This window comes from Grammomys surdaster, unplaced genomic scaffold (genome assembly GCF_004785775.1).
Source record: "Grammomys surdaster isolate TR1022 unplaced genomic scaffold, NIH_TR_1.0 222, whole genome shotgun sequence".
Classification (NCBI taxonomy): Eukaryota; Metazoa; Chordata; class Mammalia; order Rodentia; family Muridae; genus Grammomys; species Grammomys surdaster.
Genome location: NW_021604667.1, coordinates 690,361 through 718,254, shown reverse-complemented (window position 1 = coordinate 718,254; position 27,894 = coordinate 690,361). Strand labels below are relative to the sequence as shown.

The 27,894-nt window shown below is 33.8% G+C and overlaps 1 protein-coding gene across 3 annotated transcripts in view; it reads left to right on the top strand.

Moving 5' to 3' along the window:
• The window catches only part of Klhl13 (kelch like family member 13), a 150,435-nt gene that overhangs the window by 96,578 nt on the left and 25,963 nt on the right, over positions 1-27,894 (top strand). For 2 of the 3 annotated variants that reach the window (XM_028773148.1, XM_028773145.1), the window contains 3 exons: positions 12,045-12,183; positions 24,493-24,625; positions 25,167-25,363. In XM_028773148.1, the coding sequence (XP_028628981.1) occupies positions 12,045-12,183; positions 24,493-24,625; positions 25,167-25,363 (469 nt within the window). Of the gene's footprint in view, positions 1-6,854; positions 6,973-12,044; positions 12,184-24,492; positions 24,626-25,166; positions 25,364-27,894 lie in introns of those variants that run through there. The other variant, XM_028773146.1, reaches the window with a different exon arrangement.

Genomic DNA, 27,894 nt, shown 5'->3' with positions numbered 1-27,894 from the left:
AGTAAGAAGGCTTGGTAGTATTTTTTCTATTTATTCAATATACTTACTGTGCATGTATGCACATATATCATGCTGTGTGTATAGATTAAATGACAACTTGCAGGAATTGGTTCTCTCCTTTTGGTGTGGTTTGAATGAGAATGGCCCCCATGGGCTCATATGTTTGAGTGATGAGTTCCTAGTTAGTAGGAACTGTTTGTGGATGATTAAAATGAATGGCCTTAGCGAAGGAGGCATGTCACTAGAGGTGGGCTTTGATGTTTCAAAAGCCCACAGACCTACTCTCTTTTTGTCAACTTCCTTCAGGTCAGGATGTAAAGCTCCCAGGTACTGCTCCAGTGCCATGCCTGTTTGTTTTCTGCCATGATGATAATGAACTAACCCTCTAAAACTATGAACATGCCCCCAATTTAATGTTTTCTTCTATAGGAGTTGCCTTGGTCATGATGGTTCTTTACAGCAGTAGAGCAGAATCTAAGATACCTTCTGACATGTGGATTCCATGCATCAAACTCAGGGTCGCAGGATTGGTGACATGCACCTTTACCTAGTGAGCCATCTCACCAGTCACATATTAGCTTTAAAAGTTTTCAATACTGGATTATTAGGTATTACAGTTTTGAAATTGAAGCATAAGAAAAATGATAAATTAGGGTGTCAAGCTCAGGCCAGTGTGTGCATGTCATTCTTCTGCCCATGCTCTCCCTTCCTTTGTTCCTTTCACATTCATGTTTCTCACTGTAGGTGGTTTTAAAAATCGAAAATGATGTTTAACAACCATTGCAAAGTCAACTAGCTTCACCTTTTCTTTTGTTTCTAGTTTCAAAAATATTACAATTAATGTTAAAGGCCAGTTCACAACAAAGCCTCAGCTCTCTCTTCATAGATATGTTTACTCATTTTCTATTGTGCTGGGGTGAAATGTGGTCTCAATTAAGTTACTCTACCTTGTTTTGAATAGAAATTCAAGATAGTTGAAATAGAAGTTTGAGGAATATATGTATATTCTAAGTTATAAACAGATTATCCAATTCAGGATCTTTGAGCACAGCTCCTTACAAGAGTATGTGTGCTTAATCATTTCTAAACGATTCACAACTGTAAAGAAATTTGTGGAACTGTAACCAAAGTTTCATTTTAAGTAGACTAGAGATCTGGGTCATATTTTGTGTATGTACACTGTCAGACTATTTAAATAGATGTAGCTAGAACATGCTGCCTTGGAAATGTTGTGTTATACTGCCACATCATTATAAACTTTGGCGTTGTTTTATATAATTAAAATACCAGGTTATATTTTTTAATAGTTGATATTGTTTATTTATCCATCTAGCTTTGGATATAGTCGGATATAAGGAAATAATCATTTTTAAATTGATGATTTTATGTTAAATATGAATGGATCCCCACAGGGCTAGAGAAATGACTCAGGAATTAAGATCATTTGTTCCTTTTCCAGAGGACCTGGGTTAGATGTTCAGTACTTACACGGCAGCTCACAGCCTTCTGTAGCTTCTTATGCCCTCTTCTGACCTCGGAACAAGTGGTGCATAGACATACATGTAGTTAAAACACCAATACATACTTTGTAAAGGAAGGAAGGAAAGAAAGGAGGGAGGGGAGGAGGGAGGGAACTCTTAGGGACTAGGGAACAAATTTCAACTAAGTTTGCATGTTAGTTTACATGAATGATACATGAAATTCACTGAAGAATAATGGTAAGCATCTATTAAATTTTATTTAATTTAATAATTTAGTTAGTAATTGCTTTTCTGACTATATGACTTAACAAGAAACTACCCTGCCTGATGTGTGTGTGTGTGTGTGTGTGTATGTGTGTGTGTGTGTATGTAATTTATTTATTTTTTTTTCAAATTGTACTTTATACTCATTCACACAGGGGTTATAAATATATAAACATCATTATACATATTTAAAAACCAGTAGGTTTTCAGAGTCTAGAGTGATAAATCATTGTTTAAGACACATTAACTGCTCATCCAGAAGACACAGGTTTAATTAGTAGCACCCACATTGTGGCCCACAATCATCTGTAATGCTCACTTCTGGCCTCCCCAGCCATTTGACATGCCTGTGACATATAGATATATAGGAAGACAAAACATACGTATATTTAAAAAAAACTAGTAAGTTTTCATAAGGCTTCTTTATATCTCTTTTATAGTTAACTCATTTTTTACCACCTCCTTTCTCTCATTTCCCTGAACATGTGATGCAAGTGACCAGTTGGGAATACTAGAGATTATAAACTAAGTGAATTATTTCCTAAATGTGTTTAAATAAGATTGTTTTCCATACTACTTGGTTAAAGGTTGACAAAAGGCATAGCAGTGACTAATAAAAGCAATGTAAAACAAAACATCTGCTAATTTATAAGTTTTATTTTATTCTCTAATCAAGAATACTGTGAATTAATTGGGAGGTTCAGTTAGTTAAGGTGGGCTAAGCCCAGTTATCTTGGAGCTAAGAATGTAGGGTTGATTTTTTGTTTAGCCTCTAGTGCTTAACCAAATACCTTTGAACAAGGAGATAGTTTTCTGAGATATAAGATCAGTAGCTATAAAAATGTTAAAACATAATGCACATGAAATTGGTCATCATAAATATAGTGTATGAGGGTGGCAAAAATGTTCTGGTGATGGGAGTTGCCTTTTAGAATCTGAAAGATTTTATCCATGGCTCATTTGGATGCATAACAGGATATATTTGAGATTCCTGAAATTTGTTCTGATTGACTAGGTTTCCATCATTAAGGATCATTAAGACATAAGTAGTCAAATTCATTTCTATGTAGAATATACTGCACACACATGAAAAGATCATATTTTGAAGATTTAAAACTATTATATTTAAGGAATGGCTTATGAAGATATGGTAAAGGTGGTAGGAACCATTTTCTAACCAGTGGGCAAACTTTTCACACCACATTAGTATTCTCACTTCCTTGATGACTCATTTCTTTCTATGTGCTTCTTACCTACTCTGATTGTCATAACTTATAATTTGCATCTGAAACATTTTTATGTTCTGTATAGAAGGGAAAAAAGAAGGATCTGTTCCATTATCTCAAATTAAGGTGATATTTTATTACTACTTTACAACATGGAGGCAAAACACTGATATACATAAATAGTAAAATAATAAACCTAAGTTGAATATAACTGGAAAATCTAGAAAGTGGTTGGACTTTTCACTCCCCCTCCCACTGGACTAATGCTTCTCTTTTTCTCCAGTAGACCTGTCTTGGTGGTTGGTAATTTGCTTTTGGTTTATGGGATCTGCCTTCTAAATAAATATTAAATTTGTATAACTTGAGTGTTTGAATATTTAATAAAGTAGAATTCTAGGCATTTGAAACCCAGTCTGTTCATAGTATGGATTCCTTATTGAAATATGTCACTAGAGTTGAACAATACCTTGTAAGGATAAAAGGTTTTAAAGCAAATTGTCTTGATACTGAAGGAGCTGGAGAGTCTAATCCAATTTCTTTATTGGGGATTGAAGGAAGAGAAGCTAAACTCACTACTGCAGGTATAATGAGGCTTCTCAGTAGCCAGGCCTGATTGATTGATGGTTGGAGGTTAGAGCATTCTGCTTAAAAGTTTGTGTGTTACTAGAGGACAGGTTCTGTCTTCTCTATTTAACTGATAGTGATTAGAGTATTTGCTGTTTCTCTCAACTGACTTCTACCTATTACAATCTACTTATCACCAATACCCCTGTCTTAATTACTGTTTCTATTACTGTAAAGAGATATCCAGACCACAAGAAGTCTTTTAACAGAGTTAGATATAACTGGGACTGACTGACTTACAGGTCCAGAGGCTTAGTCTGTTTTCATCATGGCAGGAAGCATGGTGGCAAACAGGCAGACATGGTGGTGGAGAGGTAGCTGAGAGTTCTACATCCAGATCCAGAGACAGCAGGAAGAGAGAGATACTTGGCCTGGCTTGGACATTTGAAACCTCAAAGCTTACCACAGGGACATACTTTTTTTTCAGCAAGGCCATATTACCCCAACCTGGCCATAACTCCTAATGTCACTCCACAAGTATTCAAATATATGAGTTTATGGGGACCATTTTTATTCAAACCACCACAACCTCCATGTGCAATCTGTCATGTTTTGTGCTGTCTAAAGGCATAGGACTCTTTGGATGAGATGTTTTCTATATGCCAGGAATGGAATGAACATTCATTAATTCATTTATTCACTTACTGTTTTATTTCTACTTCTGAATATATAGTGGATTCTGTTTGTTCTTTATCATCTACAATTCATCCACCCACCTACCCATTCATCCATCCATCTTTTCTTCCACCTATTCACCCACTACCTACCTATATGCTCATCTGTTTGTTACCAAAATATTATTAAAAATGTTAAGAATAAAAATAATATATAAACCAAGCTTCATAAATGAATAAAATTTGGTCAAGGTATGTGAAACTTGATGTAACTTAGTTAGTATCAGTGTGTTAAATGAGGAGAGCAGAACAGAGTCTTAAAATATGGTAGGGTGAAAGCAAAATCATTAATTTTAGAGTTGTTCAAGGACAGGATTGAAATATTCAGTGCAAATGCTTTTTGGTTCAGATAATTAACTTTCATCCTGTTACAGTTATCTAATGGAGTATCATTTGTCATTCCATTTGTCTAGCCCAATTCCCTCATCTGTGTCATAGTGCTATTTTTGTGATCATGATAGTCAGCATTGGAATTCAAAATCTGTCCTTTTAAATGCTGGTATCAGTAATCTAAAATCCTTCCTAAATTTGATCTGAATTATGATCAAAGAAGTACTACTGCTTCTTCCTATATGAGTATGTAATTTTACCATTGACATTGTCTTTTATGAAACTAGAGTGATAAAAATGGGTACTTTTAATTTGTAAATATTTACTAATTTTGTAAAGATTTATCTGTTTTCTTATTTATGTATCCGTGCCCCTGTGTGTGTACATGTGCATGATTGTATACACACGTGTCCCATGTTTCTGCTAGTTCTTCTCTTAGAGGCCAGGAAAATTTGTTGGATTCCCTGGAGCTGGAGTTATAGACAGTATTGAACTGCCCCATGTGGGTGCTGGGAAACAAAGTCTGGTTGTCTGGAAGAGTAGCAAATACTCTTTACAACTAAGCTATCTGTAGCCCTATTTATTATCAGTTTTTGTGGGGTAGGGACAAGGTTTTGGTGTGTTGCCCAGGCTAAATCATAAGTTCCAGAGGTCCTCCTGTTTCAGCATCCCAACTAGTTAAGAATACAGGCTTGCATTGCTAAAAATAATTTATTTTTAATTTTGTAAATAGCATATTAATAATTACACATATTCACAGGTCCCTCTGTGATATCTCTATACACACATATAATGTATAATAATCAGAACAATGAAATTGGTATATCTGTCTAACCCTGTACATTTGTTATTTCTTTGTTTAGAGACAATTAATCATCACTAATATCTACTTTTAAGTCTTCAATTAATTCTTGTCAACTATAGTTATATTATAGATGATTAGAAGTCCTGTTAATTGTTACCTCACCATCATCCTTTCCCATACTTGATGCAGGGGATTTAGGATGCAATTAAATAAATCAGAAAATTACTTGCCTCCAACAGAATATATTCTTATGGTATTTTCTAGTAGTTATAAAATAAGCTCTTAAATACGAATCATTGTACAGTCTCCACTCTCTGCTATTTTTAACTTTTATCCCTCATGTAATGGAAACAATGTTGGCTCTAGGTTTAGACATGGGTTTGGATTCATAGTTATGATATGTATGTGAGGCATTAAACTTCCCGGGCTTTAGTTCCCAGTCTTGAAAGTAAGATTGTCATGAGGATTAAGTACCATGTGAGAATGTGCCTGGCACAGTGCCTAGTACACAGCAGGTGCTGAGTGGATGATCTTATTCCTATGTTACTATGAACATCAGCTACTTAATCATGTAATTCTATTTTGAATATGGTAGATATCTGCATCTGAGAAATGTGAACAATAGTTTATTTTGCACTTTGAAATGTCATTTTAACATATTATTATCATCTTGATTATTTTTTGTGGATGCTTGTATTATCACAACAGAAATAAAACAGCAACTATTGATTGTAATAAAAAATATTGTTTATGCTAAATGTTTCTTTTAGTATAGCCATTTCTGTTCAATAAAAATAGGCTTAACATATATGTTATAAAATTACAAATAACTCCCAAAGGTTTGTTTTTCTGATTCCTTTCAAGCCTGACCTTATTAAGGAGATATGTTATCTATACTTTTCTTGGCCAGCATTTAATTTATGCCTTACTAATAAAGCCCACCATTTGTAATTTCCTCATGTAATAATACTGTGAATTTTGTGGATAAACTTATAGTTCAATACTTAAAGTATTGCAGATACTTTTCATTTTTAAAACTGATTTTAAAATATATTTTTTATGTTATATAGACTGACTTCGTTTACAAGTGTTAACTTCAGAAGTTGGAAATTTTGTTCCTGATTTTTATTTTGTAGTTTCCTAATTTTTCATAACGGAGAGAGATAAAATGAATGAGTATGAATATGCAAACATGTCTGATTTATCACTCAGATTTTGTTTGGGATAGATGGATGAGAATACAATATCTCTTAACATCTTTAACATTTAATTCATAATTTGAATCTATCTGAAAACTAATGGGAAATGGCTTCTATCATCTTAAGTTTTTGATTCATTTCTCAAGGGTGGAAGGAAATACCTTGACAGATTTAGCACTCAAATTCAAATGAGCATGAGAACAGGTGGCAAAATTTTTTCCTCCACCTGCCATGCAACTTTATCACAAGAAATGTTTCATTTAGCAAATGCTGCTGCTAGCACACACTTCTCTACTTCAGAGCAGACAAACAAATGGAGGGAGAGTACTTCTTTGAAGAAAACCCCTTTCTTGATTTTCTTTTAAAACTGTGAGTGTGAAATCTGACTTTTCTTTTCCTGGGGACTGGGTGGTGGAAAAGATGAGTCATTGACTTGATGAACTGGCCTGCTTTATGGTACTGCCAAACCCTCTATGGCTGGCTGTCTCGTGTGTTGTCTTGTTAGTGTTGCTGTTCTTCTGTGCTCACCCACTGGCAGGAGCATTTGATTAGGATAATATTATTAATCTTGGAACTTAAAAATATTTGTGTTATACTTTAAACAGGAACAGGAGACATTAGTGTTTTGTTGTACTGAGCTGTGTTATTACAGTATATGTTAGATTTAATATGTATAAGGAAATGATAGCAAGTCAAAAGTCACACTGTGAAATTAACCAGTAACTGAATGGAGGCAAACAATAAAGCTGTTGTTCATGTAGTTTACATTTTATTCTGATTCATGTTTTCTCTGATGAATTCCAAGTAATGCAAGAATGTTTAAGGCAGACTATTTCCTTGCAAGGTCACTGTGCTGTTTATTTGGTGTAAGCTAAAAGTTAATCTGCCAGTGTATAAGTTGGCATGCAAAACTTCCCTACCAAGGAAAGTCATGTGCTTTTAATATATTCTCATGATAATAATTTCAAAAAAGTACTAAACTGTTCCCCTTTTCCTTGACAGTGAAATGTCACCTTCCCTGGCTTTTACATTTAAGATGTATTTGTGGATGGAAGTGATAGAAGCCAGGAAAGTGAAATGTACATTTTATAACTTATCAAGACCTCGATTTCAAACACAATAGCAGGTTTTAGTAAACTTCGTCTTTTGGATGTAGAGATAGATCTAGGACTGTTTAGAAGGAGGTTTTGCGTTTGGACTCAATGCAAATTAGATGTGCCCCCCCCCCGACACACAATGAAGCATTACCAACCAATGTGATTGGCATAGTAATTTATAAAAATATTCAGTTCTTCCTAGAATCTTGAACAAATGAACTTACCCATCACTGTTCTGTATTGGAAATGTTTTAACAAGATTCACAGAGCACTCCTTTCCTGGCAGTCTCCTAGGACATAGATTCAATGTACAATTCTTCATTATCATAAAAAAGAAAGAAAAAAGAATGATCTAGTAATTTTTAGAAGTCTTTTTGTCAAGTATCCATTTGGATGAACAGCTCCACATAGACCCCAGGGATTTCATGCATGTCTGCATGAGTAATTTGAAAGTATGTCTTGTGGTCTATGCTTCGATAATTTATAGGTTTATAGATAGACACTTTGTATTGATTTGCATGTTCAGGGATAGTGAAGAAATTGAACATTTTTATTTGTTAAATATATATATATGAATTGTGAGTTTGTATTCATTTACATTAGTTTTCCTTGAGGTTTTTCTAAAATATGGAAAGGTGAGATATGATTACAATGTTGGCCTTGACTTGTTAACAAAAAGCAATTGCTTAGACTTCTTTATTTTTCTTCAGACAACAGTGTAAGTAAATACACTATTGTGTGTTCAGTTTTTTCATGTTTGCATTTGTTTTAGTAAAATGAATCGAGACGCCTCTACCTTTAAACTAATCCTCTTCAAAAACCAGTGATTATTTTCTTTGAGTAAACACCTTTGGCTGGTTCGTGCACATTTTATGAAAGATTCATTTTGTATTAGCCGGTTGGTTGTTTTGAAAATAAAATGTGTTTAGTGTACAGGATTATTTTGGCAGCCATATGTAGACACTAATGTAGCAGAAAGATTTAAGTTTTAGGAAAACTGATAAAGATATCGTCTCCTCTAAATAACCATTGAGTATTTATATAATCACAGAGTTTGATTAAGATTTGCAAGATTGTAAGTTATTATGTGAAAATAAATCCAGTTAACACTTGTTTTAAGTAGAATTAAGAAATTGTTATTCCTACATGAAATAAAAAAATCTTTTCTATATAATTATTTTATAAACCTCAGAGCTATTATCTACTGATCTATGTAAACACTTGAGTTTTCAAAATGTTAGGAATGAGGAGATCTGAAGTATTCTGTTAGAGAGCTTAGACAATGTAGTGGTAGTTAATAATCTCCACTGTGTTTTTGTACTGCTAACATTACTTTGTGGAGTCAAGCCAAGGATTTGGAAATATTTAAAACATGAAATTACTCACTTCATATGGAAGTCAACCCCTCTATAGCAGGGTTTCACAACCTTATCAACATTGACATTTGTGCTGGAATATCTTTGACATACAGAACTGTCCTGTGTACTGTAGTATACTCTAGCAGCATCCCAAGAGATGACAGTAATTGCCTACCCCTCCCTCAGTTTCTACAGTAAAAATGTCCACAGCCATTGTCAAGGGATATGTGCATGGCAAGGGGCAGGAATTGGAAGCAAAATTCTGTCCTTCCTTCTACCTTTTAGGAACCATTGGCATGCATATTGTTTTAACTAAATGACTTGAAAAATGTTTTTTTTTAAAGACAAAAATTTTTGTTTGATAAACAATCCCTTAAGGTAACATGATATAATTGTGGCCTGGGCTTTACAAAAAGAGAAAAATATTACTTCCTTTAAGTGTTGAAGAACAATGTTCTTCCTTGCAGTCAATAAACTTGGTCTTCTAAGAAGGTTGACATGACATGTACTGTTACTGGTGCAGAAATAATAGGGAATGTTTTGAATGTTAACGAGTCAGTTTCCTCAGTATTCCAGAAGTCAAGTATGAGAGCTTCTTCAGCATTTGAAGTAATTAATTAGAAAGCTAGTTATCTCCCACTGCCACGAAAAGGTTGTATTTTCATAGAAGCCTTCTCAATTTTGAGAGCAAGGGACAACTGACAAAGAGACAAGTTGTTATCTATAGTTTATTCAAAGAAGCTGCTTCTAGGATATGTCATAAGGACAGAGCAGCTCCAGCTTTACCCCTGTCCTTGTTGCAAAATGATAATTGATGGTCATTTAAACACTGCATGATAAAGAAATGTCTTTGGAATGATTCACAGAAATGAGATCCCATATTCAGTTACAGGACATAAATTAAACCTCTCATGCTAAGCTGTGTGTAAGGAATATAAAAATTAATAGCACAGTCTGTTGGAATTTGCTATAAAAATACTTTTAGATGGATAGATATTTTCTGGATAGAGACATGCCTCGCCATCTATTTCTGACTTTCCCAATTGATTCTGTAAATTCCAGTGCCTGTCTACAAACAAGTGTATGAGTATTTTGTATGCTATGTAAAATAATATATATATATATATATATATATATATATATATCATTATTTTTAAAGCTATTTCTGAAACTTCAATGGAAAGCTATGTTCATTTTCTTTTATGCTTGTCAAAATCTTATTTGAACTATTCTCTATTAAATATCAATGAGAGATGAATAAAACATAGTTATGTATTATTAATTCATTTTCATTATATTATGGCTCTAATGTCATTAGGAAGAATTGATTTGACCCTAAAGACAAGAATTTCTGCTAATTATAACAGGATTTAAAAGCACTCGATCGGTGTCAGTATTCAAAATGCAACATCTTTGTGTATAAAGTAGCTATAGTATTACAACTCTTTCTAATTTTAAAACTGAGCAGCTCAGATTATAGATATTATAGGAAAAGGGTAAAAATCTTTGATATTAGATGGTCCAGTTAAGAAATCAAATAATTTAAAATTCTGGAAGTTATATAGATAAATAGAAAAATTCAAATTGATATTTTTTTCTTTTCCTAGTATCTACCTAGTATCTATCAGGAAAGTACAAATCAAATCAGAGCCAAGGTCTCCTTGTTCATAGGCCCATGATCTAGAAGCCATGTTAGCTATCTAGAGGTGATGATACAAAAGGCCTCTTGTAAGAAATAGTGACAGGTCATTTCAGGGTAGTCATTTTTTAGTATAACCTTAGGAAATCCCTTTAACTATCAAGGGTTTCACTATAGTTTCTGGTAATTAAGTAACTGTACATTCTACAATCTTTTCTATGGCCCTTATATGTATTATATTATATTAAACATTATATATATTATATTAAACAGTATATATGTATGTCTTACACTTTTAACCATTTCTTTGCAAAAATGAAAATGTTAGTAGTTATTTCTATAAACAGTCTCAAATTGAGAAAAGAGAGCTAAAGTTTATATTTTATGAGTTTATTTTATTAGAGTTTATTAACAAAAAATTATTTTGCTAGAGTTGACTAGAACTAGTACTAATAGCAGCAACATGAAGTACTGTAGTAACATATTGTAGTGATTTCTTTTTAAACTTTTATTAGTGCAGATGTATAGGAATTGGAATAATGCTAGATTTAAATCAAAATCTTAATTCAATTACTTGAATAACCCGGTTAAATTATTTTTTAACATTTCCTTTATTTTCCTTAAGAAGAAAAGGAGATGGGGACTAGAGAGATAGCTCAGTGGTTAAGAGCACTTGTTCTTCTTGCAGAGGACCCAAATTCAGTTCTCAGCACCCACATGGTACCTCATAACCATCTAGATCTCCAGTTCTAGGGGATCTGACTTATTCTGACCTCTGAGGGCACTTGGCAGTCGTTTGGGTGCACAGACTTACATGAAGGTGGATATTCATGTACAATAGCTAAATAAGAAGAAGTGGGGCTAATAATAGGACATTTTGCCTTAGGTTGTGTTAAAGTAAAAGACCCCATGGGGGGGGGGTAAAATTCTTGGCAAGTACTTGATAGAGAATATACATCATTTGCTAGATTTCTCTTCTTAAAATTGGGTACTTGAAATTAAACCTAACCATGACATACACAATTTGAAGATATTCCTATCCAAATAGTAAAATACATAAAGTAAACACTGTCATCCTAAAAGTTCCTTGCAACTACAGCTTAAAACTCTTTTAGTTGTTTTCTCGGTTCTTCTCTAAGATTTCTGTCCTTTGAAAGCATCTTAAGTATGTGTAATTCTATGCTATGAATTGGTCTGAGATTAGAATACAGGGAAAGAAACCTCAGAATATCAGCATATTCCATAGTTAGAATGTCAGCAGCAGCTGACAATTTTTCTAGATAGTTTCACTATTGTGAATTCTGTACATTTTAATTTTTCCCTTTCTTTTGATTTAAAACATTTCAGATCACTCGTGGAAGAGGAAGACCAGCACTTGAAACTGTGCCTTGGAAGTGACATGGGTCTCTCTTCCCATTTGCACTCTTGTAAGGCAGGAAGCACTCGCATCTTTACCAGCAACAGCCACAGTTCCGTGGTGTTACAGGTAATGTGGACTACTCTTTTGTCAGGATTTGTACAGATACAAAACCTTCCGGTTTTTTTGTTGTTTTGGGGTGCAGGATATCAGAAATTGGGAAGGCTGTAAACGTATGAGGATGAGAAGAGAAGGTACATGGGAATTTTCGGTTATCAGCTCATCTCTTGTTGTTTACAAGAAGGTGAAATTTCTCAGAAACAGAATCTATTATTTAGAAAAACAAATAAAACCCCACCAATGTAGAAATTTTGATTTAAAATAAATAATATTTTCTTGAGTTAAAAATAGTTGTTACAGTTCAGTTTCTATTTTATTTCTATAAAGTGTGTCTTGCTAGCTAGTATAGTATGTCCAATTCTTTTTTAAAGTTAATTTTTAAAATTTCATTCATACTCAAACACACACACATACACAAACATAAACACACATACACACACACACACACACACACTATTTTTACATAATTTCCCCTCACTTCTCCTTCCTCTCTAAAGAATATCATGTTTGCCAACATTGATTCTCTAATCTTTATTGATCTCTATTGTATAAGCCAAAGTAAAAATCACAAATTTCCTATTATAAATATTCTATTTTCTTCTCTCTCCTGCAGTTATCGTTGTCATAGTCCTAAATATCACATTTACTTGATATCTCATTTTTCATTGGCCATAGTAGTTACAGGAGTAGGGATGGAGACTACTGCATGTAATCCCATTCATAGGTGTAAAAGTTAATAACTAACATGAAGGGAACAGGCAGAAAAGAAAAGGAGTACAAGCCACAGAGATTTGGAGCTATTTTGGATGAACACTGATATTCCAAATGACCTTACTGACCTCTGTGGTGATTGATGAGTTAGAGAACACTAGAGACCTTGATGGCTATAAGTACCTTCCAGATAGAACTACAATCTGCCAGTCTTTTCTGCTAGGTAAGAATATATATCATCTTAAATAATACTTATAAATTTATATATATATATATATATATATATATATATATATATATATCTTTCTAAATGTATCTTAAAATTAAATCTTACTAGGTAGATTTTATGAATATATTTGATTAAGAACAACTACCCTGAGGTAGTTAAAATACAATGAAAGATGATGCTTATATTTATTGCATGATATCTGTTTAGTGTAATGTCTCTAGAATCAATTTTTTATCTCTAAAATGTAAGTCCTTAGCAAGGCATTTCTATATTACCTTTCTTTCCAATCTTTAAAATCTAGGAGGTAAGTTTTAAAATTTGTTGTCCTTTGGATGTCCTTAACAGAAATTTGAGGGTCAGAGAGGAAGATGGTTCAGTCTTTTGGTACCTTGATAATGTATAGATAGTATAAATGTTGGGTTTTTGGGCCCATTCAAGGAGACCTAAGGGGTTAAGAAGATATCAAGGACATAAGAGAAAACAATGTGCTACTTTAATGTCTTTGTACTAAAGAACCATTTAAAACAATGGGGAAAAGCCCAGGTATATCTGTACAATGCTAATGATGAATACATACTCATTCATATTTATGTTTTTAGGCCACTCATTGCATCCCTGCTAATTTTAATGTGTTAAACATAGTAGTGATCACTACTATATTTCATAGCTATGGCTCCCAAATTTTAGTGTATGTTAGGATCATCAGGACTTGTTAAAACACTGAGCATTGACTCTCAACCCAGAGGTACTGAATCAAAAGTCTTGGGTATGACCTAGTAATTCCTAGTTCTAGCAACTTCCCAGGTGGTGCATTAACCCAGAGAATATACAGTGTTCACCTAGTACCCACAGGAATTTATTTCTAGAACTCACCACAGGGACCAAAATCTTCTCCAGTTCATTATATGAAATAGCATAGTGTTTCCCTAAAACCTGAGTATATCCTCTGTATACTTAAAATCATCTCTAGTCTATTGACTTAATACACTTTAAACTATATGTAAATAGGTGCTGTATTGAATTGTTTAGGGACAAATGACATGAATGAAAGTTCAGAAATATTTTCAGTACATATGCAAACATCCTAGGGTAGACTTTACTATACAGTTCATCCTCAGTTGTTGAATTTTTAGATAAGGGACCCACAGAATACATTGAGGATCAAATGTATAGTAGCACCGCTGTGTAGAAGCAAGAATCTTCCTCTGCTAAGAAAAATGGAATCTTTTCTCTATGGATAAATAGATAAGATGATAGAGAGATGGATCAGTACAAAGTCCCACCCTAGCTGAGGGGCTATTGGCCTTTAATAGCTTCAGAAAGAGCTTTGTTTTCTTTAGAAAAAACAAAAAGTTTGCTTTTTTTTTAATAGTGTGACCCATGAGTAAATGGGGCACATTCTAGGGCAGGCCTCACAGGTGGGCTATCCAAATTCAAATTGATGAGTTAAAGGAGGAGGGGAGGAAGAGGGAGAGGGAGGGGGAGAGGGGGAGGAGGAGGAGGAGGAGGAGGAGGAAGAAGAAGAAGAAGAAGAAGAAGAAGAAGAAGAAGAAGAAGAAGAAGAAGAAGAAGAAGAAGAAGAAGAAGCAGCAGCAGCAGAAGAAGCAGCAGAAGCAGCAGCAGCAGTGGTGGTGGCAGAGTACTTAGAGAGGTGTGGCTCTGGGACTAGTTTGGAGAGGGAATATATTAAAATACATTGTATGAAGTTCTCAAAGAATTAATAAAATATTATTTTTTAAAAGTATGTTCCCACAAACAGATTTTTAGACCAAGCACTAGGAGGGAACCTTTTTCTATCTAATTTTGGACGGGTGGTTGTCAAGGGAATAAGCTGGAGAAGTGTTTAATATATAAATGTTATCATTGTGTTAAAATTAGCAACAGTAGAAACTCCAGTGTGAGAGGGGTGATTGCTCCATGGGGAGCAACTGTTTTTAGGAATTCTTGCCCTGGATGATTACCCATTTCCAAACTGTAGTGAGAATAACTTGGTTCATATAGTACAGCCCAAAGTAGAATACTAATTATAGTATTACTAGCTAGCTATCTAACTTTGAGAAAATCATTTATCTACCTGGACCAGTTATTTTATTTGTAATCTAGGTAAAATATATGAAGATTAAGTATCATAATTTATGGGCTAAGTGAAATCTATGATAAATATTTGTTTTCCTTCCACCCAAGCTAAACAGAGAAGATGTCAGGGAAACTGTAGCTGATCAGAAGTGATGGGTACACCAAATAAGGTATCCATCTGGTTGGCCTGAGTGACTCCAGAAGTTTAGTCATCTTTGTTAAATAGTCTGCAACAAATTAGGCTGTCAGAGTGCCTAGAAAGATATTTGATATGTAATCATCTTGGATTCCTAGAACCTTGAACAAATCCCAGAAGAATCCATGGTGGAATTAGCAGTACAAATTACACATACTGAAGTAAGAAGATTATCTAGAGTTAGCTTAAGGAGTGAATGTTCAAGTCAAGGATAATCTCATTGCCCCTACTTCTTGACTACTTCTGCATCTGTGCTTATTTCCTTTGTTTCTTTGACTTCTCCTTATTATCCCAGGTGGACACTGTCTTTCTTTTACTATTCAGTCCTATGATAATAATTCTTAGTTTCATATGGATCAAGTGCATTTAACATTTAAATAAGAGCTTTATTGAGATGAAATTCATATACCGTATAATTCACCTAGTTAAAGTGAGTTTTAGACTGTTCACAGGATTTTGCAACTATCACAATGGTCTATGCTAGATTATCATCTCAAAATAAGGAAACCTATATCTTCTAGCAGCTACTCAAAATCTACTGCCAACCCCTTCTATGTCCCTAGTAGCCATTAATAGTTCTGCATATTCTGAACATTTCATATACATGAAGTTACAAATATATGGCCTTTGTGACTCATTTCTTTTAGTAAGACCATAAAGTTTTCAAGGTTCATTCATGTTATAGCATGCAACATACTCTCTTTCTTTCTATGACCAAACAATATCCCATTGTGTGGATGTACTATATTTTATTGATCTATTTGTTCATTGATGAGCACTTGGTAATTTCTAGTGTTTAGCTTATGAACAATGTTGTCATGATTACTTATTTACCAATATTCTAATTTCTTTTTTATATGAATCTAGGAATAGAATTTCTTGGTCCTGTGGTAATTGTATGCTTCTGCTTTTGAAGCTTTTGAAGAATTGCCAGAGTGTTTGCACTATTCTATATTTGCACTGATTGTAGACAGTTTCTTTACAGTAATATATATATATATATATATATATATATATATATATATATATTACATGATCCTTGACACGTAGTACAGTAAACAAAAACAAAGCATGCAGTACATTCTCCTTGACAGTTCTTCATTTTAATTTTGCATTATGTCCCTCGGAGCAGGTGTGAAGTCCTACTTGTGGTTTTGATTTGCATTTCCCCAATTACTAATTATGTTGAACAGCTTTTCATTTGTGCTTATGGTCATTTTTATGCCATCTTTGGGGAAATATCTGTTTAGAATTTTGGCTCAGTTTTTAATTGGAACACTCATCTTTCTAGTATACAATAATAAATATTGTCTTCTCTGACATAGATACAAATACTTATCTGATAATTGTTTGCCAGCATTTCTCACAACAACTTCAGTCTTATGTTCCTTCATTGTTCTGTTATACTATGGCAATTTCTAACCCATTAAACCATCTACCCCTTTCTTTGGCATTAGTATGGAGGTGTTTGAATTTTTCACTGCCCTCAAAATTTACACTATTCTTTCATATATCATGGTTCTTCTCTTTCCTCTCCCTAAAATGTCCCTTCTTTTCTTTTTTCTATTTATTTATTCCTATTTGTTCATAATGACTAATCTAAATGGTACATTTTGGAAACATGCTTCTACTTTTGTTTTATGGGTATTTTTAAAATTTGTGTTTATCAGACACATAAAACATAAAACATATATATATATATATATATATACATATATATATGTATATATATATAAATGAGTGGTATTGTTGGTGCATGATAGATTGTATAATATTTAAATAAGATTAAATATGTCTCCTCAAATATTTAGCATTTCTTTATGGTAAGAAGTTTTAAAAACCCTTCCTTCTAGCTTTTCGAACTTTGTGATAAGTGCTTGTTATCTATCAGCACCCTGCTAAGCAATAGCACACCAGGACTCTTTTTTCCTATCTAACTGCAGCTTAACAACCATTGATCTACTTCTCCCATCTAAGCTATTTTGTGACTAAATCAACTACCAGCTTCTACTATATCCATATAACTCAGCCCTTGATGAATGTCAGGTCTAAGAAGGATTTTCCCAGACCTGGTATCTAAATGTTTTTTCTGTATGCCTTGTGTTTTAGTGCTGGGGTACATGAGTATTCTCCATAAATATTCAGCTTTGATTTTTTAATATTCTCTATCATTAAAAGAGGCAATGCAAGTAAAGAGCTTAGCCTCATACTCGGCATAGAGGAACCACTTGGTGCATTTTTGCTGTTCTTATGAATATTATTTATGGGATGAATAAATTTAGATGGCAGTTTGTGATGTATTTATGTATAGCCTTGCCTCATTGATGCTTGAAAATAGATTATGAGACAGAAATGGCAATCATTGTCATATTCACCTTGTATAAAGGGATACTATCACAGAAGTTAGGAGGCATGCCAAGATTCATACACTCATTTAGATGACACATTCTTGACCCAGGTTTTCTGACTCTATACATGTAGTTATACTCTAATTTTGTTGTAAACCGGTTTACCTTTTGAAACTTAACTTCTTACAAATAATAGCTGATCATTAGCCATGATTTTAAAAACATATCAACAGAATCTAACAATTTACACAATGATATAGTAAATCTTATTCTTAATAGAAATAGTAATATTACATAGATTTTTTCCTTCCTTGCCTGTTCTCTCTTCCTCTGGCCCCCCAAAAATAAGATTTGGCATTTGGAAGCTGTGTGTTAGGACAAGGAGGCCATAACAAGGGTACCATGCTCCAGTTGGTAGCTATATATGTTAGTTGCTGAACATTTCTATTATTGAATAGAAACAATTTCTTGCATATTGTCTATGCTTATTTAAACCCATAGAAAAACTTAAAAATACCTCTCTGTTCTGACCAAGGTAACTGACAGCATCCCTTCTTAATGACTATCACACTGATCTTTCTGTTTTTCTCCACTTTTGCTATTTATATTTTCTGCTTAATTTTAGTGGTAAAGTAAGTAAAGTGTAAGATACTATCTCATAACCTTCAGTTATTATCTAGCTGATAGAATGTTTAAAATAGAGTTGTTTAAAAAGCTTAGGCAAAGTAATGTGTCTTGCTTTCCACTGGTTTAGCGCTATGGTATGTTTAGTTTAAAGTAAATATTTGGGTTGTTGATCACGACAGGTTGATAACCTTTACCTCATTTAAAAATTTTATGATCATAAGTGAAATAGTTTTAAAAGGATATTCCTGAGCCTGGCATGACAGTAAACACCTTTAATCCTAGCACTCAGAAGGCAGAGACAGGTGGATCTCTGTGAGTTGTTGGACAGCCTAGTCTACAGAGTTCCATGGTATCCAAATTAAAGAAAATACAGCAACAAAACAAACAACAAATGAAAGACAATCACTTCTAGTATTCTATATGTAAAGTATTGATGGTCTTTCAGTATTTGGTAGATTGCACCAGTGAAAGTCATCCAGCATTAAGTGTTTTTTAAGGGAGTATTTTAAGTACAAATTCATAGCTATGTAAATATTTACATTATCTGATTCTTCTAGAATAAACTTTAGTAGTTTGTCTTTCAATCAGTTGATACATGTCAGTTAAATTATCAAATTGATTGGCAGTTATTAAAATATCTAGAGTGGATTAGCAATTCCATCAATTCTCATGTTAGTTATTTGTATCTCCTCTAGGCATTATGTCTCGGGTTTCATTCGTGTGTGTGTGTGTGTGTGTGTGTGAGAGAGAGAGAGAGAGAGAGAGAGAGAGAGAGAGAGAGAGAGAGAGAGAGAGAGAAAGAGAAAGAGGTGTTTAAGGATCTCCTCAAAGAAACTGTTTTTGTCTGTATTATTCTTTTGCTATTTTTCTGTTTCACATTTAATTGAATCCCATTATGGCTTTGACTATTTCTGCTTTTCTGCGTAGTGAAGTATCACAATGGGAACATGGAGTTCTTTCATTTGAGACTTTCTCCTAGTCATTTACCGATAGAAATCCCTCCTAAGCACAGCTTACCTGTATCTCATACATTGGGAGATGTTGCATTTTTATTCAGTCAAACCTACTTTCTGGTTTCCCTTTGAAGTTCTTCATGACTTATGTGGAAGTGTCCTATTTACTTTTTTATGTTTTTCAATTGAAAAAAATGAGAACTTCATACAGAAGTATTGTGTTCACATCATTTCCACCTCTCCCTCTCCTCCACATCTTCTTGTGTTTCCCCCTCTGATTCCTTTCCAAACTCATTACTTCCTCTTTTATTATCATTGATACACACGCGTGCGCGCGTGCGCGCGTGCGCGCGTGCACACACACACACACACACACACACACACACACACACACTCTAGAGTTCATTCAACATTACTTGCTTGTACATGCATTTAGGGCTAACCACTGGGATTAGATAACCTGTAGGGGAGTTTTTCCTTGAAGAAAACTGATTCTCTCTCAGCAGCCACTGATTACCTCTCCTAGGGGATAGACCCTTAAGAAATATCCTCCATCTGCATTAGAATATCACCTGATGGTGTCATTATGCAAGTCTTCTTTAGGGAACTATATTGCTTGAGATTTCATGGGTGTGGGCTTCCCTGCCATGTCCAAAAGATATTACCTAGCAGCATGTTTCCTGGTTCTCTGGCTCTTACACTATTTTTTGCCCTGCCTCTTTATTATTTTTTATTACAAGCCTTAAGTCTAGCAGTTGCATTGTAAGTGTATCATTTGGGGGAGCACATCTGTTGTCAGTTGTTCTGTGCCATTTGACCACTTCTGGATCTCTGCAATGGTCTCAATATGCTGGGAAAAGTGGGTTATCTGATGAGGAGTAAGAATACAATTAGAAATTATATTGGTTTAGAAAACAGCAGTAGTTGGTTTTGCTCTAGGATCTGTGACCACTCCAGCCATGGATAGTTGGCTGGGTTTCCAGCACCAGGCATGAATTTCCCCCTATTGAGTGGGCCTTAAGTCCAGTTAGACAGTTATTGTTTACCCAATGAAATAAGTGCCATTAGAGCACCAATGCTGGGCCAGTCATTATTGTCCTTTCAAAGACTTGAGGGAATTCTGGACATCTTTCCAGTTTGATTTCTCATTTTATCAAACTAATTAGAAAACACCCTTTGTATTAAAAAAATTAAATTTTTTAAAAAGATATTTAAAAATATTTTAAATAACTCACAATTGTATAACTCACAATGTCATGTACTTTGAACAGTATCCCATAGGTGCATGGATATAATGTGTACTTGAAGTTATTTGGTAGTGTATTTTATAAATCTTAGGTAGATTGAGTTGACTGTTATGGTTGTATCATCTATACCCTTACTGATTTCTATCACATTTTAAGGCCACCAAGATGGTCACCATTGAAATCTATAACTACAAGTGTGAACCTCTTTTGTTCTCTCTCTGGTTCTTCTAGTTTGGGCTTCATGTATTTTGAAACTCTACTCTTATGCCACAGAAACATTTGCTGATTTTATATACCCTTGAATAATGCCTGAATCACAAAATGACTCACATCCACACTGCTAATAGTTCTTGCTCTGAAATCTGTTTTGTCTGATACTATATTTATTCTAGCTATGTTTTAGTTACTATCAACTCAGTATATTTTACTATCTTCTTACTTTTGACTTTACAAATTAGAACATACAGTGAATGTGATTTTTTACTTATATGTACTTATATATGCATTGCAAATATGTCATTTCATTTAATCCTCACAATTATGATGACATAGAATGATTACATGACTCCACCTTATTTCTTATTACACCTTGGTGGTCCCTTCTCCTAGCTCTTGGGAACTACAATCTATTTTCTGTTACTTTGTTTATTCAAAAGAACCCCGAAATATAATATAACCCATAAGATACAGAAATTGGCTTCTTTTACATAGTCTTGTCTTTTCAACCTATGTACTTTGTCATATATGTTAGTAATCTGTTCCTTTTTAAATACTTGAACAGTTTTTTCACAGTATGACACTTTGTGGTGTCTCCTGGCTGTACAATTTCATACTGACCATTTTCTCAATGCTTTCCACTTATCAGGACTGTCTCCATGATCTAAAAGCTGAGGCTTTGTCCCCTGCTGTGCTATATACATACCACAACTACACCTATGTCTTGATCCAGATATAGAGAATTAAAAAGTGAACACTTACCATACAGGCTAGCATGCATATCATCATACCAACAGAAAGCTGCTTCTTACTTGGAATTTTAGGCACTGCCTTGAAATGCTAGATGACTACTTGCAGGAAGTATTTGCCCAAGTCTTTGCCTTGCCTTGATCTACAGGCTGGTGGAGGCTGAGCCAGGAGGTGCATTTTGTCCTATAAATTTAATTGTCTTGGTCTTTTCTAATTGAGTTTTGCCTGGGTTTCCATGCTGTACCTCTCTCCAGGCTGCATGTTGTGACAGTTAAAGGTCCATCTAATTTGTTTCCTAACTTTCACAGAAACTGCCCTTTTGGTCTTTAAAAGCTCTATTTTTCATATATTTTATCTTGGTTTTAAGGTGTTTCAGGAGGTAACATGACGAAAAATGCTGCTGGTTTGCCTTCTCTGGAAACCAAAAAATGTATAAGCTAAATATTGAGAGCCAGGGCAAAATTGTCTAATTATTTTAGAGGAGATTTGATTGCTAATTGCTTTCTAAAGGGGGTCAAATTTAAATTAGGCTTTGAAGGAGGGAAGCCATCCATGTGAAAAATAATGGCAGAAATAAAAAGTCATATGCTTGGTTACAGCACACAGGGTCATAAAAGTTATGGATGTATAGTTGGGTTAAAGCCAAACTTGAGAAGTCTTTGAAAGGCAGTAGTTATGATACACGTAACGATAGAGAGCCATTAGATGTTTTGAAAATACAAGCCATGTTACATAATGACAACAGGGTTTAGTATTAATATAAACTTTTATTATATCCAGCCTATATATCTCATTTAATTTAAGTGCATCTTTTCTTCTCTGTCCTTTGAATCAAATGAGGGGCAGCCTCATAAAAGTGAAGCTCATACTGTTTTGATCAAATATGTGGCATCTCCTTAAACTCATTACTTAAGCTTTCCTTCTTTGGTTCTTAAAATCTTCATCTTTGTTTGGACAATACATTTTTTTATCAGTAATTTTATTATTCTTATAAAGATGAGTTTCCTGGTTTTGCTCATTCTTCTTGCAAAATTATAGTCATCACATCAGTTAAAATATGCTACTAAACTCTTTGTAATGCAGAAGTGAAATATTTGATTATCTCATTACTTTTAATACCATAATATACATCAGAGTTGCTTTTAGCATGATAGTCATATATTTCATTTGAGTGCTACTGCTTTTCAACCAATTTTTAAAGTTTTATTGTTGTTTATTTCGATAGTATAGTTTTATAGCATCACCTCATTCTTCCCTTTTATACAGTAATTATGACAGTATTTGTGAGATGAATATGTTTCATTCTTTTTTTTTTTTTTGGTTTTGGTTTTTCGAGACAGGGTTTCTCTGTGTAGCCCTGGCTGTCCTGGAACTCACTCTGTAGACCAGGCTGGCCTCGAACTCAGAAATCCTCCTGCCTCTGCCTCCCAAATGCTGGGATTAAAGGCATGCACCACCATTGCCTGGCTGTTTCATTCTTTTAGGGTATTTATGTACATGCCTCTTTGTCATAATATTTGAATCTTTGGTACATTGATTAAATTTAATGTCAAGAAAGTAAAAGCATCGTAGTGCTTGTTTTCCCCTAAAGAATTTAGAAGATATATAGAAATATATAGGGAGACTTACAGAAGGAGAAAAAAGTAAATATTTAAAAGCTGAGGACAAACAAGTTCCTCTTATGTGATAACCAAGACCCAGCAGAAATGCAGTATAGAGAAGTAAGAGAGGTACTGAGACTGAAAAAGGGAATTGAAATCAATGGAAGCAATCTTGAGGACACCCTTAAAAGTTAACTAGAGGCTAAGCAATGTCCATAAAACTGAACTCTTTATATGTAGAAGGGTGGGGAACATAAGTTTATAGAAATATAAAAGGAATTAGTACAAAGTTGCTCTGAGAAATTATTTTTGTAATGAAAGTGTACACTTTGTGGATGATCTCTAAGATCTTTTCTAGAGTCAATCAGAGGAAAAGATTATAAGACAACTGTGATAAAATGCAGAGAACAGATTGTGGCATGCCAACCCCTATTAGAGAGGATGGGAAGGTTGTAAAAGCTACAGAACCTAGGTGTCTGCTTCAAGATAGTGTCTTCTATCTTAAAGGAACAGAATTCGTCTTGTACAACATACACATACATTGTGGAAACTGCCAATTGTAATCAAAGCATTTCATTCTCAAAAGATTAGATACTGGGAGTAGAGACAACTGCCCTGGTTGCAGGGCAGCTGAAGGAGTTAATCAACAGGTACTCCTCTCACTGGGACCTGTCCTTTCTCTCCATTGTAGGGGCTAGTTTGTTCATTCTGTGCTAATCCTTTAAGCCTTTGGAGAAAATTAAACCTCCTGTTGGGACTCCCTACACTCCTTTTATCAAAGATAATTAAATCTTTGACTTGAAAGATAATTGGCCAAACAGCAGCAGCAGTAAGCTGAGTATTAGAATATTTAAAGTACAATCCTTAATTCTCTGAGAGAGTAAACAATTCAGATGATAAAATGAACTCCAGTCTTGCACTTCATACAGATAAATACCCTCTCCTTTTCTGTCTCAAGGGGGAAAAAGTCATCAAAATGCAAAATAATCTATTAAAGTCCTACAGCAGTACTATCCATGTGATTATGAAAAGCAATTCTGGAAGGTCGAAGATTTTTATTTCATTTGTGGGGAAAACAGAAGTGTAAATGGTAATCTATTTTTCCTCTAATTAGGCCAAATAGATGTCTCAATAAATGATCTCATATACTTACCCTGTTTGTTCTTAATGTAAATCAGCCTTAATATTCTATTTTCTTCATGCAGTAAAATCAATAGATATATAAACAAAGCAGTTTTTGAGAACTCTTTTGGCTCTGTTTTCAAAATACTCTGGATGTACAAGATTGTAAGCATCAGTTTAGCACACAGAGATTGTAAGCATTTTCTCCTTGATTCCTTACTCAACCAGTATGCTTGTTACAGGGCTTTGACCAGCTTCGGCTTGATGGATTGCTTTGTGACGTGACACTGATGCCAGGTGATACCGATGATGCCTACCCTGTGCACAGAGTCATGATGGCATCTGCTAGTGACTACTTCAAAGCTATGTTCACAGGTACGTTAGCTTTTGACACTCTGTGTTCACATCAATAAATTAGAAGGCATCTGTGTGTATGTATGTATATATCTAATATATAATAAACATATAATACATATATAATTTCTAACTCAGAATCCACTTTACTCTATGTTGTTCTAAAAAACACTTTCAAAAGAAATATTCACTAAACTGTGTGCTTATGTGGGGTAGTGTTTGAATCATGTTTTCTACCATCTGTTCTACTTCATAGCCTTTTTTAAAAAAATACCTGGACTATCACAGACTCTGTGCCCCTATAATATGAGCTTTCATCCACCAAAAGATATGAAATGACAGAACATTTGAAAGCACTTGTATTATATGTGATCCCCATTAGTATAGACAGAATTTCTTCAAGTTTCCTTTTAACTGTAAAAAACGTACAAAAGCAAAACTGTTGAATGGATGCTTACTTGGAATAAGACTTACCCTTGATTTTGGTGCATCTAATTACCAGCAGAACTGAGGTTGACCTTAATTATCCACCTTCATTTAATTGACTGTCTTTTCTTTTAAGGTGGAATGAAAGAACAAGAGTTAATGTGCATTAAGCTTCATGGCGTGAGCAGAGTGGGTCTTCGGAAAATTATTGATTTCATCTATACCGCAAAGCTTTCTCTTAACATGGACACCCTTCAAGATACACTGGAAGCTGCCAGCTTTCTTCAGATTCTTCCGGTTTTAGACTTCTGTAAAGTATTCCTCATATCTGGGGTAAGATGTTTTGATATTTTATTTTTCTTGTGATAGATGGCTTATGTAGAGTTAGAGAAGGGCTCAATTATATAGACATGTAATACTCATCATCAGAAAAAGATGTTATATAACATGTGGTATAGAAGTAAATGGCAAATAAAACCAGGGAATTTTATAAAGTAGAATCATTTAACAAAAGCCTTCCCTGTAGTCAAATGATGTGGAATACTAATAACATTTGATAAATGTATATACCTTAATTTGTTAAATAATTTATATGCTTTAACTTAGATTTATTTCATTGATTTTATACACTTGACTTATTTTTATACACTAGACTTCTTTACTAGAATTGCATAGAAAAGTAATTTTAGCTTCTAGAATTCTGGTTAAACAGGCTTGCATTTTTTTTTCTTGTTTTGAATATGGGGACTCAATCTTAAGAACTAGCAGTTAAGTGCAAACTTGCAAAGACATGAATCTTTAGTTCTTAGAACATTACCAGGCTGAAGAGTGGTTAGCTCTTTATCAACTAATCAATGAACTGTATAACAGTTGCTCTCTTCCTACAAATACTGTTTTATTTTAGTCAAGACTCTTAATTTTACTTCAGGAAACTCTCTGGCTTATACAGAGATAACAAGATTTCTATAGTTCCTGGAGTCTGCTTTTGTGGTTAAAATTATAGTAATAGTGAAATGTTATGTATTTTCCAGTTCACTATGTGATAGATAATATATTTTTCTATAATTGGTTTTAACTGTCAACTCTAATATTGATAATTTGCTCCTTGGCCTCTTAAGACTTTTGACCATGAACTCTTCCTTAAAATACTAATTTTTGGGAAAACATTTACCTAATTTCTCTATTAATAAGATGCTTCTTATCAACAAATGAATCAATAACAAAATATGATATAAGTACACAATAGAAAGATGAAAAGAATGCATTCCTATCATTTATAGTTAACAAGGATAAGCTTGAGGTATATTATATTGAGTGAAATAAGTCACACATATGAGGAAAATAGTGGTTACCGGACTCCAGGGAATGTAGGGTTAAAGAAGATTTATGGAGAAACTGGTTGGTAGGTACAGAAATAGAGTTACATAGAGAGTATTCTGGTGTTCTGTAATAGCACAGCAGAGTGACTATTTCTAATAATGTCTCATATGTTTCAAAATAGCTGTAACAGTATTTTAAATGTTGATACAATGAGGAAATTATGAATGGTTAAGATCATGGGAATGCTAATTACTCTAATTATTACATAGCATACATAAACATGTACATATACATATATAAACATGTACTAGTAAATTTGTATAAGTAATATATGTGTCAATTAAAATAAAAATTAAAAATTTAAGCATATTTAAAAAAGAACATTTGAAAATGAGAAACTTTCTCTAAGTGTACCAATACTCATTTAATTATGCTATTGAAATCTGTTTTTAATATATTTCTTACCATTTTAGAGTACTCAAATGACTATTATTACTTGTAAAATTTTAAATTAATTGCTATTTTAAGGTTTTATGACAATATGGAGGTATATTATTGACTTGTATCATTAGTACCGAATAGTCTAAATGAAGTTTATTATTTTTTCATGGGACTGTTTGCCAATATTACTAAATTTGTGTACGAAATTTCATTTTAATCTTATTATACAAATCCCACACTGTTAAATATTTTCCCCTAGCTTCTTGTCACTAACACCATATGATAGCTTGAAATAAACTGCAATTGTATTGAATATATTTTCTTTTTTATTATTTATTTTATTTTTACAAGTTCAAGAATTAATTTTAGAGTAGTTCTTACATCTTATGTTGCCAGACCCTTTTACATCACTTTCCACTGAGCTTAGCAACACATACTCACCTCAAAACCAACTAGGAAAAGTGCTATGATTTCTTCAGAGACAGTAGTTAACAAGAAGCATATTGACCTATTATCTAACAGAAGTTTTCTGTTTATAACTTCAGATATTTTGATCAATTACTTTATCTGAAAGAAGATGGCCAAATCTATCGTGTGTGTGTGTGTGTGTGTATGTGTAAGAGAGATACAGAGATAGAGACAGACAGACAAAGTATATATGTGTGTGTATGTGTGAGTGAGAGACAGAGAGACAGAGAGATAATGTGTATATACTTTTATATGTACATATATTTTTTGAAACAGGGTCTCACTATATACCCCTGGCTGCCTATATAAGTCTCAGTTTAGACCAGGCTAGGCTGGCCTCACATGCAACAGAGATCTGCCTCTGCCTCCTAAGTGCTAAAATTAAAACCATGAACCATCACACCTGACTATTTAATGTTAGTATATTCCTATAAGATTAGTACAGAAGAACTTTTTAAGATAACTATGTAAAAACAGTTTTTATTTAGAGATGGAGTGATAGTGATTTTATATAGTTGAACATTTCCAGTAGTTCAGAAGTTAATTCCTTAATGTGTTTGAAATAGTTACTCTAACTAAGACTTGTAACCTTGAAATGCCTTCATTATCATGAACAGTTAATATTCTTTTTTTTT